Source organism: Heterodontus francisci, chromosome 7, assembly GCF_036365525.1.
Source record: "Heterodontus francisci isolate sHetFra1 chromosome 7, sHetFra1.hap1, whole genome shotgun sequence".
Lineage (NCBI taxonomy): Eukaryota > Metazoa > Chordata > Chondrichthyes > Heterodontiformes > Heterodontidae > Heterodontus > Heterodontus francisci.
Genome location: NC_090377.1, coordinates 137,990,301 through 138,008,945, shown reverse-complemented (window position 1 = coordinate 138,008,945; position 18,645 = coordinate 137,990,301). Strand labels below are relative to the sequence as shown.

General features: G+C 45.4%; 1 protein-coding gene across 4 annotated transcripts in view; it reads left to right on the top strand.

Moving 5' to 3' along the window:
- LOC137372356 (zinc finger protein 774-like) overlaps positions 1 to 9,024 on the top strand; it is a 47,345-nt gene extending 38,321 nt beyond the window's left edge. For 3 of the 4 annotated variants that reach the window (XM_068036248.1, XM_068036245.1, XM_068036247.1), the window contains 2 exons: positions 7,165 to 7,536; positions 8,012 to 9,024. In XM_068036248.1, coding sequence (XP_067892349.1) covers positions 8,121 to 9,005 — 885 coding nt within the window. In that variant the 5' untranslated portion in view covers positions 7,165 to 7,536; positions 8,012 to 8,120 and the 3' untranslated portion in view covers positions 9,006 to 9,024. Of the gene's footprint in view, positions 1 to 364; positions 417 to 7,164; positions 7,537 to 8,011 lie in introns of all 4 variants that reach the window. The other variant, XM_068036246.1, reaches the window with a different exon arrangement.
- Positions 9,025 to 18,645: the final 9,621 nt, after the last annotated feature.

The window sequence follows — 18,645 nt, the reverse complement described above, 5'->3', positions numbered from 1 at the left end:
CTCATTCCCCAATACTAGGTCCAGTACCTGTTAACTTCCTTTTAAAATGACTGATAGAATCAGGTTCCACCACCTTTTCAGGTGGAGCGTTCCAGATCCCAAAAACTCTCTGTTGGTACAGAAACTGCTGAACTCAGTGTTGAGTCCAGAAGGTTGTAAAGCACCTAATCGAAAGATGAGCTGCGGTTTCTTGAGCTCCCATTGAGCTTCATTGGAACAGTGCAGGAGGTCGAGGACAGAGAGGCCAGAGTGGGATGGAGAATTAAAATGGCAAGTGATTGGAAACTCAGGGTCATATTTGCAGACTGAATGCAGGTGTTCTTCAAAGTGATCACCCAATCTGCGTTTGAACTTCCCAATATAGAAGACCACATCGTGAGCAGCGAACATAATCTATGAAATTGCAAGAACTACAAGTAAGTCGCTATTTGTTTTCATTCCACATAACCTTGTGAATGGCCTAAAGGAGGCTACTTAATTTGAAGAGTAAAGGTTATTATGTAAAGCAAACTGATTGCCAGAATATTAAACTCTTCCCCAGCTATAAGGACTGTTAACATCAGCAGATTTAAACCCACTATCAGAATGAACATGGTTCAGTCCTGGATGTGATTATCTGCAGCAATAATAGGCAAATCCAATCCGCGCAGTTGCTTGTGAATTCGCTGGTGTGTCAGCATTTTCAGTGATCAATTAAATCCCTCCCCCTTTGTGAACTTGCTGGTACGTATAGAGGCTGGATGACTGAGTGACTCCCTTCCCAACATGTTGCAGATGAACGGCCTCTCCTGGTATGACTGTGTCAGTGTGTTTCCAGCTCAGCTGGGTAATTGAATTCTTTCCCACTGTCCCCACATTTACACAGCTTCTCCCTGGTGTGACAGCACTTGTGCTTCAATAGATCAAATGATCGGCTGAAGTCTCGTCCACACATGGAACATGTGTACGGTTTCCCAACGCTGTGAGCGGTGCTTTTTGCTTCCATGGTCAAAGGCCGATGATATTCGGATCCTGATGAATTGAGTGACTGGGTCAGATCTTGATGTGATGTTTGGTTTGAGCTTTCCACCTACAAATTGTTCCCTTCTCATGCCCTGTAAAATGTATTTTAAACAGGAAAAAGGGAGTGTGAGAGAACCCACAAAAACACAAAGGCAGGTTGTGAAATTGAGCTGAATAAATCCGGTAACTTGTGGAGCTGACTTCAGAAGAAAGTGACCATAAAAGCTGCCGGATTGTCAGAAAAACCCAACTGGTTCACTACTGTCCTTCAGGAAGGGAACCTGTCACTAGTCTGGGCCTACACAAGACTCCAGCCTCTATGGAAGGACAAGCGAGTGAGCGGGGAAGGGGGCAAAGGAGAGGGACTTCATGTCTGCTAAATACAAGATTTCTTTGACAGAACTTCTCAAACCCACAGCCCCCACCACCCAGAAAGGCATGATCAGCTGGTGCATGGAAACACACCTGCAAGACGCACACCACCCTGACTTGGACCTATATTGCCATTCCTTCATCATCACTCAGTTAAAATCCTGTCACTCCTGGCATTGTGGGAGAAAAATCACCACAGGGACTGCAGAGGTTCAAGATGGAGGCCAACTATCACCTTCACCACGGGCAACTGGGGATTGGCAGGATAGAAATTCAGAACAGACAATTCTAGTGTCTGTGGAACATTTTTTCCTCTCTTGTTGCCCCAAAGCTGTAAATCCCCCTCCCACACACTCTCCCTCCTTTCTGTGCTGAATTCCAAACCCATGGCACCATCTGCACCATTTCTTTCCTCCACTGCCAGTTTTCTCCCTCCCTCGACTCTGACTGGGTTCAGTTCTCCAGCCCCTGTGCACAAAGTGAGAATAAAATCAATGATTTTCTCTCCTGGTCACTGGGCCCCTGCCCACTCTCTGTGCCATTGCTAAGATTGCCACACATGCCACCTAACCCTGCCCGAGATGGCAGACAGTGACCCCTCACACCTGGGCCTAACACTGCAAGGTAAACCTGGGACCTGTGGGCTCTTACTCTGGACATAAGGTCTCCATCAGTTACTGCCCAGCGGGACCCGTTGGATCTTATTCAGACGCTAAAGCTGCTCACCAACTTTCTAAGCCCTTCAGCAGGAGTATAGGGCGTGGCCTCCCCACAGTTTGAAATCCAGAAAATCCTTCAAGAGTTGGAATATTTATTTATTTTATTCAGTCGTGGGATGTGGCCACTACTGGTAAAGCCAGCACTTATTGCCCATCCCGAATTGCTCGAGAAGGCAGTGGTGAGCCAAACTCTTGAACCACTGCAGTCCATGTGGTATAGGTCATAGAGAGATACAACACTGAAACAGGCCCTTCAGCCCACTGAGTCTGTGCTGACCATCAACCACCCATTTGTACTAATCCTACATTAATCCCCATTTTTTCCTCTCACATCCCCACAATTCTCCTACCACCTACCTACATTAGGGGCAATTTTTACAATGGCCAATTTACCCATCAACCCACAAGTCTTTGGCACGTGGGAGGAAACCCACGCGGTCAGAGGCAGAACTTGCAAACTCTGCACAGGCAGTACCCAGAACTGAACCCGGGTCGCTGGAGCTGTGAGGCTGTGGTGCTAACCACTGCACCACTGTGTCACCCACGTACCATGCACTGTGCTGTTAGGGAGGGAGTTCCAGGATTTCGACTCAGCGAATTTAAATCTTTATATATTTTCTATTTATTTCTATTCAGCTTGTTTAAAAGGTGAGTGTCACAGATTCACTTCAGCTTTGGAAATAAAAGCAGAAGCTGCTGGAAATCCTCTGCTTATGTGGAGAAATTTTTCATCCAAACCTTCAACTGAAACGTTAAGATTTAGATTTAGAACATTACAGCGCAGTACAGGCCCTTCGGCCCTCGATGTTGCGCCGACCTGTGAAACCATCTGACCTACACTATTCCATTTTCATTCATATGTCTATCCAATGACCACTTAAATGCCCTTAAAGTTGGCGAGTCTACTACTGTTGCAGGCAGGACGTTCCACGCCCCTACTACTCTCTGAGTAAAGAAACTACCTCTGACATCTGTCCTATATCTATCACCCCTCAACTTAAAGCTATGTCCCCTCGTGTTTGCCATCACCATCCGAGGAAAAAGACTCTCACTATCCACCCTATCTAACCCTCTGATTATCTTATATATCTCTATTAAGTCACCTCTCCTCCTCCTTCTCTCCAACGAAAACAACCTCAAGTCCCTCAGCCTTTCCTCGTAAGACCTTCCCTCCATACCAGGCAACATCCTAGTAAATCTCCTCTGCACCCTTTCCAAAGCTTCCACATCCTTCCTATAATGCGGTGACCAGAACTGCACGCAATACTCCGGGTGCGGTCTCACCAGAGTTTTGTACAGCTGCAGCATGACCTCGTGGCTCCGAAACTCGATCCCCCTACGAATAAAAGCTAACACACCATATGCCTTCTTAACAGTCCTATTAACCTGGGTAGCAACCTTCAGGGATTTATGTACCTGGACACCAAGATCTCTCTGCTCATCTACACTAACAAGAATCTTCCCATTAGCCCAGTACTCTGCATTCCTGTTACTCCTTCCAAAGTGAATCACCTCACACTTTTCCGCATTAAACTCCATTTGCCATCTCTCAGCCCAGCTCTGCAGCCTATCTATGTCCCTCTGTACCCTACAACATCCTTCGGCACTATCCACAACTCCACCGACCTTCGTGTCATCCGCAAATTTACTAACCCACCCTTCTACACCCTCTTCCAGGTCATTTATAAAAATGACAAACAGCGTGGCCCCAAAACAGATCCTTGCGGTACACCACTAGTAACTAAACTGCAGGATGAACATTTGCCATCAACCACCACCTTCTTTCAGCGAGCCAATTTCTGATCCAAAGCTCGAAATCACCTTCAACCCCATACTTCCGTATTTTCTGCAATAGCCTACCGTGGGGAACCTTATCAAACGCCTGACTGAAATCCATATACACCACATCCACTGCTTTACCCTCATCCACCTGTTTGGTCACCTTCTCGAAAAACGCAATAAGGTTTGTGAGGCACGACCTACCCTTCACAAAACCGTGCTGACTATCGCTAATGAACTTATTCTTTTCAAGATGATTATAAATCCTGTCTCTTGTAACCTTTTCCAACATTTTACCCACAACCGAAGTAAGGCTCACAGGTCTATAATTACCAGGGCTGTCTCTACTCCCCTTCTTGAACAAGGGGACAACATTTGCTATCCTCCAGTCTTCCGGCACTATTCCTGTCGACAATGACGACATAAAGATCAAGGACAAAGGCTCTGCAATCTCCTCCCTGGCTTCCCAGAGAATCCTAGGATAAATCCCATCTGGCCCAGGGGACTTATCTATTTTCACACTTTCCAAAATTGCTAACACCTCCTCCTTGTGAACCTCAATCCCATCTAGCCTAGTAGTCTGAATCTCAGTATTCTCCTCGACAACATTTTCTTTCTCTACTGTAAATAAAGAAAAGAAAAAAGAAGAAGAGAAGAAAGAAAGAAAGAAACTGTAAATACTGACAAAAAATATTCATTTAACGCTTCCCCTATCTCCTCTGATTCCACACACAACTTCCCACTACTATCCTTGATTGGCCCTAATCTAACTCTAGTCATTCTTTTATTCCTGATATACCTATAGAAAGCCTTAGGGTTTTCCTTGATCCTATCCGCCAATGACTTCTCGTGTCCTCTCCTTGCTCTTCTTAGCTCTCCCTTTAGATCCTTCCTGGCTAGCTTGTAACTCTCAAGCGCCCTAACTGAGCCTTCACGTCTCATCCTAACGTAAGCCTTCTTCCTCTTGACAAGCGCTTCAACTTCTTTAGTAAACCACGGCTCCCTCGCTCGACAACTTCCTCCCTGCCTGACAGGTACATACTTATCAAGGACACGCAGTAACTGCTCCCTGAATAAGCTCCACATTTCGATTGTGCCCATCCCCTGCAGTTTCCTTCCCCATCCTACGCATCCTAAATCTTGCCTAATCGCATCATAATTTCCTTTCCCCCAGCTATAATTCTTGCCCTGCGGTATATACCTGTCCCTGCCCATCGCTAAGGTAAACCTAACTGAATTGTGATCACTATCACCAAAGTGCTCACCTACATCTAAATCTAACACCTGGCCGGGTTCATTACCCAGTACCAAATCCAATGTGGCATCGCCCCTGGTTGGCCTGTCTACATACTGTGTCAGAAAACACTCCTGCACACACTGGACAAAAACTGACCCATCTAAAGTACTCTAACTATAGTATTTCCAGTCAATATTTGGAAAGTTAAAGTCCCCCATAACAACTACCCTGTTACTCTCGCTCCTGTCGAGAATCCTCTTCGCTATCCTTTCCTCTCCATCTCTGGAACTATTCGGAGGTCTATAGAAGACTCCCAACAGGGTGACCTCTCCTCTCCTGTTTCTAACCTCGGCCCATACTACCTCAGTAGACGAGTCCTCAAATGTCCTTTCTGCCGCTGTAATACTCTCCTTGATTAACAATGCCACACCCCCCCCCCCCCCCCCCCCCCCACTCTTTTACCATCTTCTCTGTTCTTACTGAAACATCTAAATCCCGGAACCTGCAACATCCATTCCTGCCCCTGCTCTACCCATGTCTCCGAAATGGCCACAACATCGAGATCCCAGGTACCAACCCATGCTGCAAGCTCACCCACCTTATTCCGGATGCTCCTGGCGTTGAAGTAGACACACTTTAAACCAAGTTCTTGCTTGCCAGTGCCCTCTTGTGTCCTTGTAACCTTATCGCTGACCTCACTACTCTCAACATCCTGTACACTGGAACTACAATTTAGATTCCCATTTCCCTGCTGAATTAGTTTAAACCCCCCCGAAGAGCACTAGCAAATCTCCCCCCCCCCCCCCCCCCACCCCCCAGGATATTGGTACCCCTCTGGTTCAGGTGAAGACCATCCTGTCTGTAGAGGTCCTACCTACCCCAGAAAGAGCCCCAATTATCCAGGAAACCAAAACCCTCCCTCCTACACCATCCCTGCAGCCACGTGTTCAACTCCTCTCTCTCCCTATTCCTCACTTCGCTAGCACGTGGCACGGGCAACAACCCAGAGATAACAACTCTATTTGTTCTCGCTCTAAGCTTCCACCCTAGCTCCCTGAATTTCTGCCTTAAATCCCCATCTCTCTTCCTACCTATGTCGTTCGTGCCTATGTGGACCACGACTTGGGGCTGCTCCCCCTCCCCCTTAAGGATCCCAAAAACACGATCCGAGACATCACGAACCCTGGCACCTGGGAGGCAACACACCAACCGTGAGTCTCTCTCGTTCCCACAGAACCTCCTATCTGTTCCCCTAACTATGGAGTCCCCAATGACTAATGCTCTGCTCCTCTTACCCCTTCCCTCCTGAGCAACAGGGACAGACTCTGTGCCAGAGACCTGTACCCCGTTGCTTACCCCTGGTAAGTCGTCCCCCGCAACAGTATCCAAAACGGTATACCTGTTGTTGAGGGAAACGGCCACAGGGGATCCCTGTACTGCCTGCTGGTTCCCTCTCCTTCCCCTGACGGTAACCCATCTCCCTACTTCTTTTACCTGAGGTGTGACTACCTCCCCATAACTCCTCTCAATAACCCCCTCCGCCTCTCGAATGATCCGAAGTTCATCCAGCGCCAGCACCAGTTCCCTAACACGGTTCTTGAGGAGCTGGAGTTGGGTGCACTTCCCGCAGATGCAGTTAGCAGGGACACTCTTGGCGACCCTTACCTCCCACATTCTGCAGGAGGAACATTCAACTGCCTTAACCTCTATTCCCACTAATCTAAATTCCCAACAAATCTACTGAAAACCAAAAAAAAAGTCAAAACTTGTTAGCTTAGCAATCCGACGGACAGAACTTTTTAAATAAAAAGCTTACCTTATCAACACACCAGAGTCCTTTTTTTTTGGTTAGAGGAGGAGGGTGGGTGGGAGACACTACATGTGTAGTGTCTCGGGTACAGCCACCGCCCAAATATATAGTTTTTACTTACCCAGCAGTCCCCTGGTCCTCCGAAAACAAAAGGGAATTAACTTTAACTTACACTGAAACTGACCTCCCAGCTGCAAGTTCGCTCCGCACCTCCGCTTCTGTTAACTGTGTTTCTGTCTCCACAGATGCTGTAGAAACTGAACTGACCTGCTGAAGATTTCCGGCACTTAGACTTCTAAAAAAAAGATAATTCTTGAGATGTGGACATTGCTGGCAAGGTGCAGCACTTATTGTCAGTCGGAGTGGCTCCTTGCGATGGTGATGGTTGCTGCCTTCTTGAACTGCTGCAGCCATGTGATGAATGTACTGCCACAATGCAAGGAGTTATAGGATTTTGACCCAGCGATAATCAAGGAACAGCAAGAGGTGTCCATGTCAGGATGGTGTGTTTCTTGGAGCTGATGGTTTTCCCGTGCATCCGCTGCTCTTATCCTGACAATCTGAGTTCTTTTTTTCCTTCAGTCTGGTTCAGTAAATATACCGAGTCGGATGTGTAGGTAAGCTGCATTCTGTTATGGCTGTTTCTTAACAATTAAGTCATACTAGCAAAGCTCAGCAAACTGCTCCTATTATTCCTAACTTGGCTAAATTTCCCATTAAGCATAGTGCCATGCGTTTCTGCTCACTTCCACAATCCTTCTCGGTGGTGACGGTTGTGGATTTGGGAGAATCTGTCAAAATTCTGGTTGAGGATGTATGAAGTCGATCACCTTTGCCCCCTCCTCTGCCTCTGTCTCTCTTTCCGCCCAAGAAGGCAGAGTCTTGTGTAGGTCCAGACTGCATGGCCGATTCCCTTCCCTGAAGGACATTAGTGAACCAGTTGGGGTTGTACATCAATCCAGCAGCTTTCATGGTCACTTTTTCCTGGTGCTGGCCCCGGCCCCACAAGTTACCAGGTTTATTCAGCTCCATTTCATAACCTGTTTTTGTGGGTTCTCACACACTCTTTTCTGTTTTAAATCAATTTCACAGGGTTTTAGAAGGGGAGGATTTACAGTCCGGAAACTTAAAACAAACATCATATCAGGATCTTACGGAGTTGCCCAATTTATCGTAACCTGAATATCACCGGATTTTGAACATGGAAGGAGAAAGCACCGATCACAGTGGAGAGAAACCGTACATGTGTTGTGTGTGTGGACGAGGCTTCAGCCGATCATCTGGCCTGTCGAAACACAAGCGCAGTCACGCTGGGGAGAAACCGTGGAAATGTGGAGACTGTGAGAAGGAATTCAATTACCCATCTGAACTGGAAACTCATCGACACAGACACACTGGGGAGAGGCCGTTCACCTGCCCCGTGTGTGGGAAGGGATTCAGTCGGTCATCCACCCTGCTGACACACCAGCAAGTTCACACTGGGGAGAGGCCGTTCACCTGCCCCGTGTGTGGGAAGGGTTTCACTCAGTCATCCACCCTGCTGACACACCGGCGAGTTCACACTGACGCGACACCTTTTAAATGTCTAGACTGCGGGAAGTGCTATAAAAGTTCCAATAAACTGATGTCCCATCAACGTGTTCACACTGACGAGAGACCGTTCAGGTGCTCTCAGTGCGGGACTGGGTTCAGGCGATCAGACCACCTCACTGTACACCAGCGAGTTCACACTGGGGAGAGGCCATTCACATGTTCCATGTGTGGAAAGGGATTCACTCAGTCAGCCAATCTGCTGACACACCAGCGAGTTCACACTGATGAGAGACCATTTAAATGCCAGGACTGTGGGAATTGCTATAAAAGATTCCAGGAACTGATGTCCCATCAACGTGTTCACACTGATGAGAAACCGTTCAGGTGCTCTTACTGCGGGACTGGGTTCAGGCGATCATCTGAACTCACCGTACACCAGCGTACTCACACTGGGGAGAGGCCGTTCACCTGCTCAGAGTGTGGGAAGGGATTCATTCAGTCATCCCACCTGCTGAAACACCAGCGAGTTCACACTGACAAGAAACCTTTTTAAATGTTCAGACTGTGAGAATTGCTCTAACTGTTCCCAGGAACTGATGTCCCATCAACATGTTCACACTGATGAGAAACCGTTCAGGTGCTCTCAGTGCGGGACTGGATTCAGGCGATCATCTGACCTCACTGTACACAATTGCGTTCACACTGGAGAGAGGCCATTCACTTGCTGTGCATGTGAGAAGGGGTTCACAAGGGACTCTGCGGGAGATGGGACCTGTACAGGCTGAACGGGTTGCACCTGAACAGAGTTGGGACTGAGTTCCTTGCAGGACGTTTTGCTAGTGCTGTTGGAGAGGGTTTAAACTAGTTTGGCAGGGGGATGGGGACCTGAGGGTAGACTGAGTTGGGACAAAATCAGAAATGAAAGTGGAAGGCAGAAAGCGAATGGATGAGCCCGGAAGACAGAGTAAACAAAGGATAGAAAGTAAAAAAAAAAGTTTGGCAATGCTCAAGTACTCTATTTCAGTGCAAGGAGTACAGCAAATAAAGCAGATGAGCTGAGGGCTCAGATAGACACGTTGCAGTATGATATCATAGCTATTACAGGAGGAACAGGAATGGCAGCTCAACGTTCCTGGTTACAGGGTTTTCAGACGCAGGAGGGAAGGGGATAAGAAAGGAGGCGGAGTGGCAATTTTGGTCAAGGAAACTATTACAGCTGTGAGGAGGGATGATATGTTGGAAGGTTCTTCAAATGAGGCCATATGGATTGAGCTAAGGAACAAGAAAAGGAGCAATCACACTGCTGGGAGTGTACTATAGACCCCCAAACAGTCAGAGGGAGACAGAAGAGCAGATATGTAGGCAAATCTCTGAGAAGGGCAGGAATAGTAGGGGATTTTAACTACCCCAATATTAACTGGGATAGTTTCAGTGTGAAAGGAATTGAGGGAGTAAAATTCTTGAGGTACATTCAGGAAAACCTTTTGCCCAGTATGTAGCAAGTCCAACAAGAGAGGGCGCAGTTTTAGGAAATGAAGATGGGCGGGTAGAAGGGGTGACAATGGGAGAGCATTTTGGTGGTAGTGATCATAATTAAGTCAGTTTTAACATAATTATGGAAAAGGATAAAGATAGAACAGCAGTTAGTGTTCTCAATTGGGGCAAGGCCAGTTTTACTAAACTGAGGAATTATTTAGCGAATGTAGAATGGAAACAGCTACCTTAAGTTAAATCAGTGTCAGAACAGTGGGAGGCATTCAAAGGGGAGATTCAGAGTAAACATGTGCCCACAAAGAAAAAGGGTGAGACGGCCAAATCTAGAGCCCCATAGATGTCAAGGAGCCTATAGGGTAAGATAAGGCAGAAAAGGAAAGCTTATGTCTGACACCAAGAACTCAATCCAACAGAAAGGCTCGAGGAGTATAGAAAGTGGAGGGGTGAAATCATAAAAGAAATTAGGAAAGCAAAGTGAGGGCATGAAAGAATATTGGCAAGCAAAATCAAAGTGAACCCAAAGATGTTTTATCAAAACATTAAGAGTAAGAGGATAACTAAGAAGAGACTAGGGCCCATAAAAGACCAAAAAGGTAACCTGTGTGTAGAGGTGGAAGATGTTTGTATGGTTCTTAATGAATGCTTTACATCGGTCTTCACGAAGGAAGTGAATGATGCAGATATTGTGGTTAAGGAGGAAGAGTGTGAAGTATTGGGTGTGATAACAGTAGGGAGAGAGGAAGTATTAATGGGATTAGCATCTTTGAAAGTTGATAAATCACCAGGGCCAGATGAAATGTACCCTTGGCTGTTAAAAGAAGCGAGAGAGGAAATAGCAGAAGGTCTGACCATCATTTTCCAGTCCTCACTGGATACAGGTGTGGTGCTAGACGATTGAAGGACTGCTAACGTTGTACCTCAGCTTAAAAAGGGAGTGAAGGATAGACCAAATAATTACAGGCCAGTCAGTCGAACCTCAGTAATGGGCAAATTATTGGAATCTGTTCTGAGAGACAGGATAAACTGTCACTTAGAAAGGCGCAGGTTAATCAATGATAGTTAACATGGATTTGTTAAGGGAAGACCTTGTTTGACCAACTTGATTGAATTTTTTGAAGATGTAACAAGGAAAATAGATGAGGGTAGTTCAGTTGATGTGGTCTACATGGATTTTAGCAAGGCATTTGATAACGTTCCACATGGCAGACTGGTTAAAAAGCTAAAATACCATGGGATCCAGGGAAATGCAGCAAGGTGGATACAAAATTGGTTCAGTGGCAGGAAACAAAGGGTAATTGTTGACAGGTGTTTCCAGTGGTGTTCCACAGGGCTCAATACTGGGTCCCTTGCTTTTTGTGGTGTATACTACTGATTTGGACATAACTGTAGGAGGCATGATCAAGAATGTTGCAGACGACACAAAGGTTGGCCATGTAGTAGATAGCGAGGATAGCTGTAGGCTGCAGAAAGATATTGATGGTCTGGTCAGATGGACAGAAAACTGGCAAATGGAATTCAACCTGGAGAGGTGTGAGGTGATGCATTTGGGGAGGTCAAAAAAGGCAAAGGAATACACTATTAATAGGCAAATATTGAGAAGTGTAGCGGAAGTGAGGGACCTTGGAGTGAATGTCCACAGATCCCTGAAGGCAGCAGGACAAGTCAACAAGGTGGTTAAGAAGGCATATGGAATCCTTCCCTTTATTAGCCGAGGTATAGAATATAAGAGCAGGGAGGTTATGCTAGAACTGTATAGCTCATTGGTTAGGTCACAACCTGATTACTGTGTGCAGTTCTGGTCACCCCATTACAGAAAGGATGTAATTGCACTAGAGAGGGTACAGAGGAGATTTACGAGGATGTTGCCAGGACTGGAAAAATGCAGCTATGAAGAAAGATTGGATAGGTTGGGGTTATTCTTGGTACAGAGAAGGCCGAGGGGAGATCTGATTGAAGTGTACAACATTTTGAGGGGCCTGAATAGATTGGAAGTGAAGGGTCTATACAATTTAGCAGAGAGGTCAGTGACTAGGAGGCATAAATTTAAAGTGATTGGTAGAAAAATTAGAGGGGAGTTGAGGAAAAACTTTTTCACCCAGAGGGTGGAGGGGGTCTGGAACTCAGTGCCTAAATGGGTAGCTGAGGCAGAGACCCTCAATTCATTCAAAAGGAGTCTGGATATGCACCTCAAGTGCTGTAATCCGCTGGGTTACGGACCAAATGTTGGAAGGCGGGATTGGAATAGGTGGATAGTTTTTGGCCGGCACAGACACCATGGGCCAAGTGGCCTCTTTCTGTGCCTTAAACTTTCTATGATTCACTCAGTCATACAACCTGCTGAGACACAGCGAGTTCACAGATGATTACAGGAGTTGGATCCTGCTGTTATTTGTTGCTGTTAATCACATCCAGGACTGAACCATGTTCATTATTACAGTTGGGGTTTATTTCTGATGTCATTTGCCCCTCCTGGACTGAGCATGTGCCCCACAGCATCTCTCATTCATGTGAGTAGACCAACATGTCTGTAAACCTAATTTTTAATTTAAGTCCACTCAGTAAACGTATAGCTGGAGTACTGTGTGCAATTCTGGTCGCCACATTATAGGAAGGATGTGATTGCATTGGAGGGGGTGCAGAGGCGATTCACCAGGATGTTGCCTGGGATGGAACATTTAAGCTATGAAGAGAGGTTGGATAGGCTTGGGTTGTTTTCGCTGGAGCAGAGAAGACTGAGGGGTGACCTGATCAAGGTGTACAAGATTATGAGGGGCATCGACAGGGTGGATAGGGAGCAGCTGTTCCCCTTCGTTGAAGGGTCAGTTACGAGGGGTCACAAGTTTAAGGTGAAGGGTGGGAGGTTTAAGGGGGATTTGAGGAAGAACTTTTTTACCCAGAGGGTGGTGACGGTCTGGAATGCACTGCCTGGGAGGGTGGTAGAGGCGGGTTGCCTCACATCCTTTAAAAAGTACCTGGATGAGCACTTGGCACGTCATAACATTCAAGGCTATGGGCCAAGTGCTGGCAAATGGGATTAGGTAGACAGGTCGGGTGTCTTTAATGCATCGGTGCAGACTCGATGGGCCGAAGGACCTCTTCTGCACTGTATTATTCTGTGATTCTGTGAGCAAAAGATGAACAATAAACAGATCACAGGCCAATCCTGCAGCTCTATATTGACAGGAGAAAGTCTTCTTTAGCTCGAGAATGAGGCTTTGTAAGCTCTGAACGTTTGTAAGCACAAGCAGACTTGAGTTGTTTGATAGATGTGCTGTTCACAGCTGCTAACAAGTCAGATATTGAAGGAATTACTCGAAGTAAACTCATCAATTTATAACCTCAGACGTCAGTCCCTGCTGTAATTAATACTCAGTATCCATTAGTGCTGATTTACAGTCAATCACTGAAAAGCCTGTTTAACCTTTGTTACTTGTTTTGTGAAATATTCTTTATTGGTGCTCAACTGCTGGATAACTCTGATTATAGACATGTATAAACATGTATGAATGTAAAGTGTCTGTGTGCCCAGATTTAACTAAGTTGTGATTTGTTACCAATAAATTATGTTTCGGGCATGACTTGTAATCTGGTATCTTGGTGATTTGTCAAGAAAAATTTAATTCACTCACAGGAAGCTTGAGAGGGACTAGACTGAGGCTTAATGAACATAAGAAATAGGAACTGGAGGAGGCCATTTGGCCCTTCGAGCCTGCTCTGCTATTCACCAAGATCATGACTGATCTTCTATCTCAACTCCACCTTCCCACACTATCCCCATGTCCTTTAATTCCTTTCGTACCCAAAAATCTTCAATATCTGTCTTAAATATAGTCAACGACTGAGCAGCCACAGCTCCCTGGATAGAAAATTCCAAAGATTCACAATCCTTTCTGCTCATCTCAGTCCTAAATGGCTGACCCCTTATGCTGAGACTGTGACTCGGGGAAACATTTTCTGAGCATCTACCCTGCCAATTATGAATTTATGATGTTTCAGTTAGATCATCTCTCATTCTTCTAAACTCCAGGGAATATAGGCCCAGTCTACTCAATCTCTCCTCATAGAAGAGATGTAGCACAGTGGTTATGTTATTGAACTAATAATCCAGAGGCCTGGACTAATGATGCAGAAACATGAATTTGAATCCCACCATGACAGTTCAATAATTAATTCAATAAATCTGGGATAAAAAAGCTAGTATCAGTAATGGTGACCATGAAACTACCAGATTGTCATAAAAACCCGCCTGGTTCACTAGTGTCCTTTAGGGAAGGAAATTTTCCCTCCTTACTCAATCTGGCCTATATGTGACTCCAGACCCACAGAAACATGGTTGACTCTTAACCGCCCTATGAAATGGCCTACCAAGACACTCAGTTATATTCAACGAGGCAGCTCACCACCACCTTCTCAAGAACAATTAGGAATGGGCAATAAATGCTGCCCTTTCCAGTGACACCCACATTCAATGAATAAATAGAACAATCTCCTCATCCCAGGAACCAGACGACTGAACCTTTGTTCATTCCCTCAAGGGCAAGTATGTCCCTCCTTAATTAAGGAGACCAAAACTGCACACACTATTCCAGGTGGGGCCTCACCAGTATCCTGTATAATTCAGTAAGACTTCTTGACTCTTATACCCAATCCCTTTGTGACAAAAGCTAACATAACATTTGCCTTCCTAATCGCTTGCTCGGATCATCAGCAAAGTGATGGAAGGTGTCGTCAACAGTGCTATCGAGTGGCATTTGCTCAGCAATAACCTGCTCACTGATGCTCAGGGCTACTCAGCTCCTGACCTCATTACAGCCTTGGTCCAAACATGGACAAAAGAGCTGAACTCCAGAGTTGAGGTGAGACTGATTGCCCTTGACATCAAGGCAGCGTTTGACTGAGTATGGCATCAAGGAGCCCTAGCAAAACTGAAGTCAGTGGGAATCAGGGGGGAAACTCTCTGCTGGTTGGAGTCATACCTAGCACAAAGGAAGGTGGTTGTGGTTGTTGGAGGTCAATCATCTCAGTCCAGGACATAATTGCAGCAGTTCCTCAGGCTAGTGTCCTAGGCCAACCATCTTCAACAATGACTCTCCCTCCATCATAAGGTCAGAAGTGGGTATGTTCGCTGATGATTGTACAATGTTCAGCAGCATTCACGACTCCTCAGGTACTGAAGCAGCCCATATCCAGATGCAGCAAACCTGGACAACATCCAGGCTTGGGCTGATAAGTGGCAAGTAACATTCATGCCAAACACGTCCCAGATGTTACAACCAAGGCGGGAGTAGTGCACTGTTTTTCCAGTTCTACTTCTCCACAGGTCACAACATATATTTAGTTTTTTTTCTGAGTTACTTATATGGTCAATCACAGACTCTATTTTTATCCCAAAAATAAAACATACCAACCAGGTTTCTTCAATAAACTGCAAAATTATCAGTTTATTATAAAACAAGTCTTAACCAGTAACAAAGTAAATCATTAACACACAGATTGAAATATGAAAGTTCCCTTTTTACTTTAGCCCCTCTCACACATACACAGTTAACTGAAAAAATAAAGAGATTTTCTCTTTGTAGCTCTATTACCAAAAAACAAAAAAGAAAAAGAATAGTTTGGTCAAATACTTGCTAATTCTTGAAGAAAAAGAGAAGATATGGCAATATTTATTTATTTATTTAGAGATACAGCACTGAAACAGGCCCTTCAGCCCACCAAGTCTGTGCCGACCATCAACCACCCATTTTATACTAATCCTACATTAATCCCATATTCCCTACCACATCCCCACAATTCTCCTACCACCTACCTACACTACGGGAAATTTACAATGGCCAATTTACCTGCAAGTCTTTGGCTGTGGGAGGAAACCGGGGCACCCGGCGGAAACCCACGCGATCACAAGGAGAACTTGCAAACTCCACACAGGTAGAACCCAGAATCAAACCCAGGTGGCTGGAGTTGTGAGGCTGCGATACTAGTCACTGTGCCGCCCAGATGTCAAGATGTCCCTTGTTTTGGTTTGATATCCCGTATCAGTTTATTAATAGACAGCTGTCAGTGAGATCTTCCTAGACCATTTCTTGTCTGGTGACATTGAATATCAGTTTGGGCAGGCTTTGCAGGAGAAATGCAGCAACAATTTCTCTATTTCTTACGCTTACTTCTAAGAGCTTCTCAAAAAAAATGGAAAAGCTGGCAGGCTTTTCAGAGAACTGGAAAAGGCTGCGTTGGGGTTTGTCCTTGGCAGGTTGATTCTTTAACTCCTTTTTGAATACTGTCCATACCCAAACTGCCTTTCCAAAGCGAAACAAAAACATCCCAGGAGTCAAGCCTTTTCATCCCTATAAATCTAGACCTGTCACTTCTCTGTAAACATCTTCCCCTGCTGGGTATTTATCTGAAAATAGGTGCCTTCCAACAAAAAACAGTACAGCACAGGAACAGGCCATTTGGCCCTCCAAGCCTGCGCCGATCTTGATGCCTGCCTAAACTAACACCTTCTGCACTTCCGGGGCCTATATCCCTCTATTCCCTTCCTATTCATGTATTTGTCAAGATGTCTCTTAAGTGTCGCTATTATGATAAATAAAAAGGTGAGCAGCAGGCTAACGTGTGCAGGAGGGTTTAAGTTCAAGGCAGACTATGAAAGAAGCAGAAAGGAAGGATAACTCAGGAGTTATTATTAGAGTATCAGACCCACCGGCCGTCCATGTCTCCGTTATAAAGACGTCTGCAAACGCGACATGAAATCGTGTGACATTGATCACAAGTCGTGGGAGTCAGTTGCCAGCATTCGCCAGAGCTGGCGGGCAGCCATAAAGACAGGGCTAAATTGTGGCGAGTCGAAGAGACTTAGTAGTTGGCAGGAAAAAAGACAGAGGCGCAAGGGGAGAGCCAACTGTGCAACAGCCCCAACAAACAAATTTCTCTGCAGCACCTGTGGAAGAGCCTGTCACTCCAGAATTGGCCTTTATAGCCACTCCAGGCGCTGCTTCACAAACCACTGACCACCTCCAGGCGCGTATCCATTGTCTCTCGAGATAAGGAGGCCCAAAAGATATTATTAGAGATGTTGGGAATCATGAGGGTAAGAAAGCCAGCATAAAGGCACTTTACCTGAATGCTCGTAGCATTCGTAACAAGGTTGATGAGTTAACGGCACAAATCATCGCGAATAAATATGATTTGGTAGCCATTACGGAGACATGGTTACAGGTTGGTCACGACTGGGAGTTAAATATCCAGGGGTACCAGACTATTCGGAAGGACAGACAGAAAGGTAAGGGAGGTGGTGTAGCTCTGATACTCAAGGACGACATCAGGGCAGTGCTGAGAGATGATATAGGTTCTATGGAGAATGAGGTTGAATCCATTTGGGCGGAAATTAGAAACTCTAAGAAGAAAAAGTCATTGATAGGTGTAGTCTATAGGCCACCAAATAATAACATCACATTGGGGCGGGCAATAAACAAAGAAATAACTAATGCCTGTAAAAATGGTACAGCAATTATCATGGGGGATTTTAATCTACATGTAGATTGGTCGAACCAGCTCAGTCAGGGTAGCCTTGAGGAGGAATTCGTTGAGTGTATCCGTGATAGTTTCCTTGAACAGTATGTAATGGAACTGACGAGGGAGCAAGCTATCCTAGATCTAGTCCTGTGTAATGAGACAGGAATAATTAATGACCTCATGGTTAGGGATCCTCTTGGAAGGAGTGATCACAGTATGGTTGAATTTAGAATACAGATGGAGAGTGTGAAGATATAATCCAATACCAGGGTCCTGCACTTGAACAAGGGGGACTACAATAGAATGAGGGAGGACTTGGCTAAAGTGGACTGGAAACAAAGATTTTACGGTGGGACAGTTGACGAGCAGTGGAGGACTTTCAAAGCAATTTTTCAAAGTGCTCAGCAAAAGTATATTCCAGTGAAAAGGAAGGACTGGAAGAAAAGGGGTAATCTGCCATGGGTGTCTAAGGAAATAAGGGAGGCTATCAAATTGAAAGAGAAGGCAGACAAAGTGGCCAAAAGCAGCATGAAACTAGAAGATTGGGAAAACTTTAAAGGTCAACAGAAAGCTACAAAAAGAGCTATAAAGAAAAGTAAGATAGAACATGAGAAAAAAACTAGCACAGAATATAAAGACAGATAGCAAAAGTTTCTATAAATATATAAAACGAAAAAGAGTGGCTAAAGTAAACGTTGGTCCTTTAGAGGATGAGAAGGGGAATTTAGTTATGGGATATGATGAAATGGCCGAGGCATTGAACAGGTATTTTGTATCGGTCTTCACAGTGGAGGACATTAATAACATGCCAGTAATTGACAAAGAGACGAACGTAGGTGAGGACCTGGAAACAATCATTATTACGGAAGAGGTAGTGTTGGGCAAGCTAATGGAGCTAAGGATTGATAAGTCTCCTGGCCCTGATGGAATGCATCCCAGCATTATAGCAGGGCATCTCGATAGAAATTGTCCCCTTGGGCAGACGCAGCATGGGTTCATGAAGGGCAGGTCATGCTTGACAAATCTTTTGGAATTCTATGATGACATTACGAGCAAGGTGGACAATGGGGACCCAGGGGATGTAGTGTACCTAGATTTCCAAAAGGCCTTTGACAAGGTGCCGCACAAGAGGCTGCTGCATAAGATAAGGATGCATGACGTCAGGGGTAAAGTATTAGCATGGA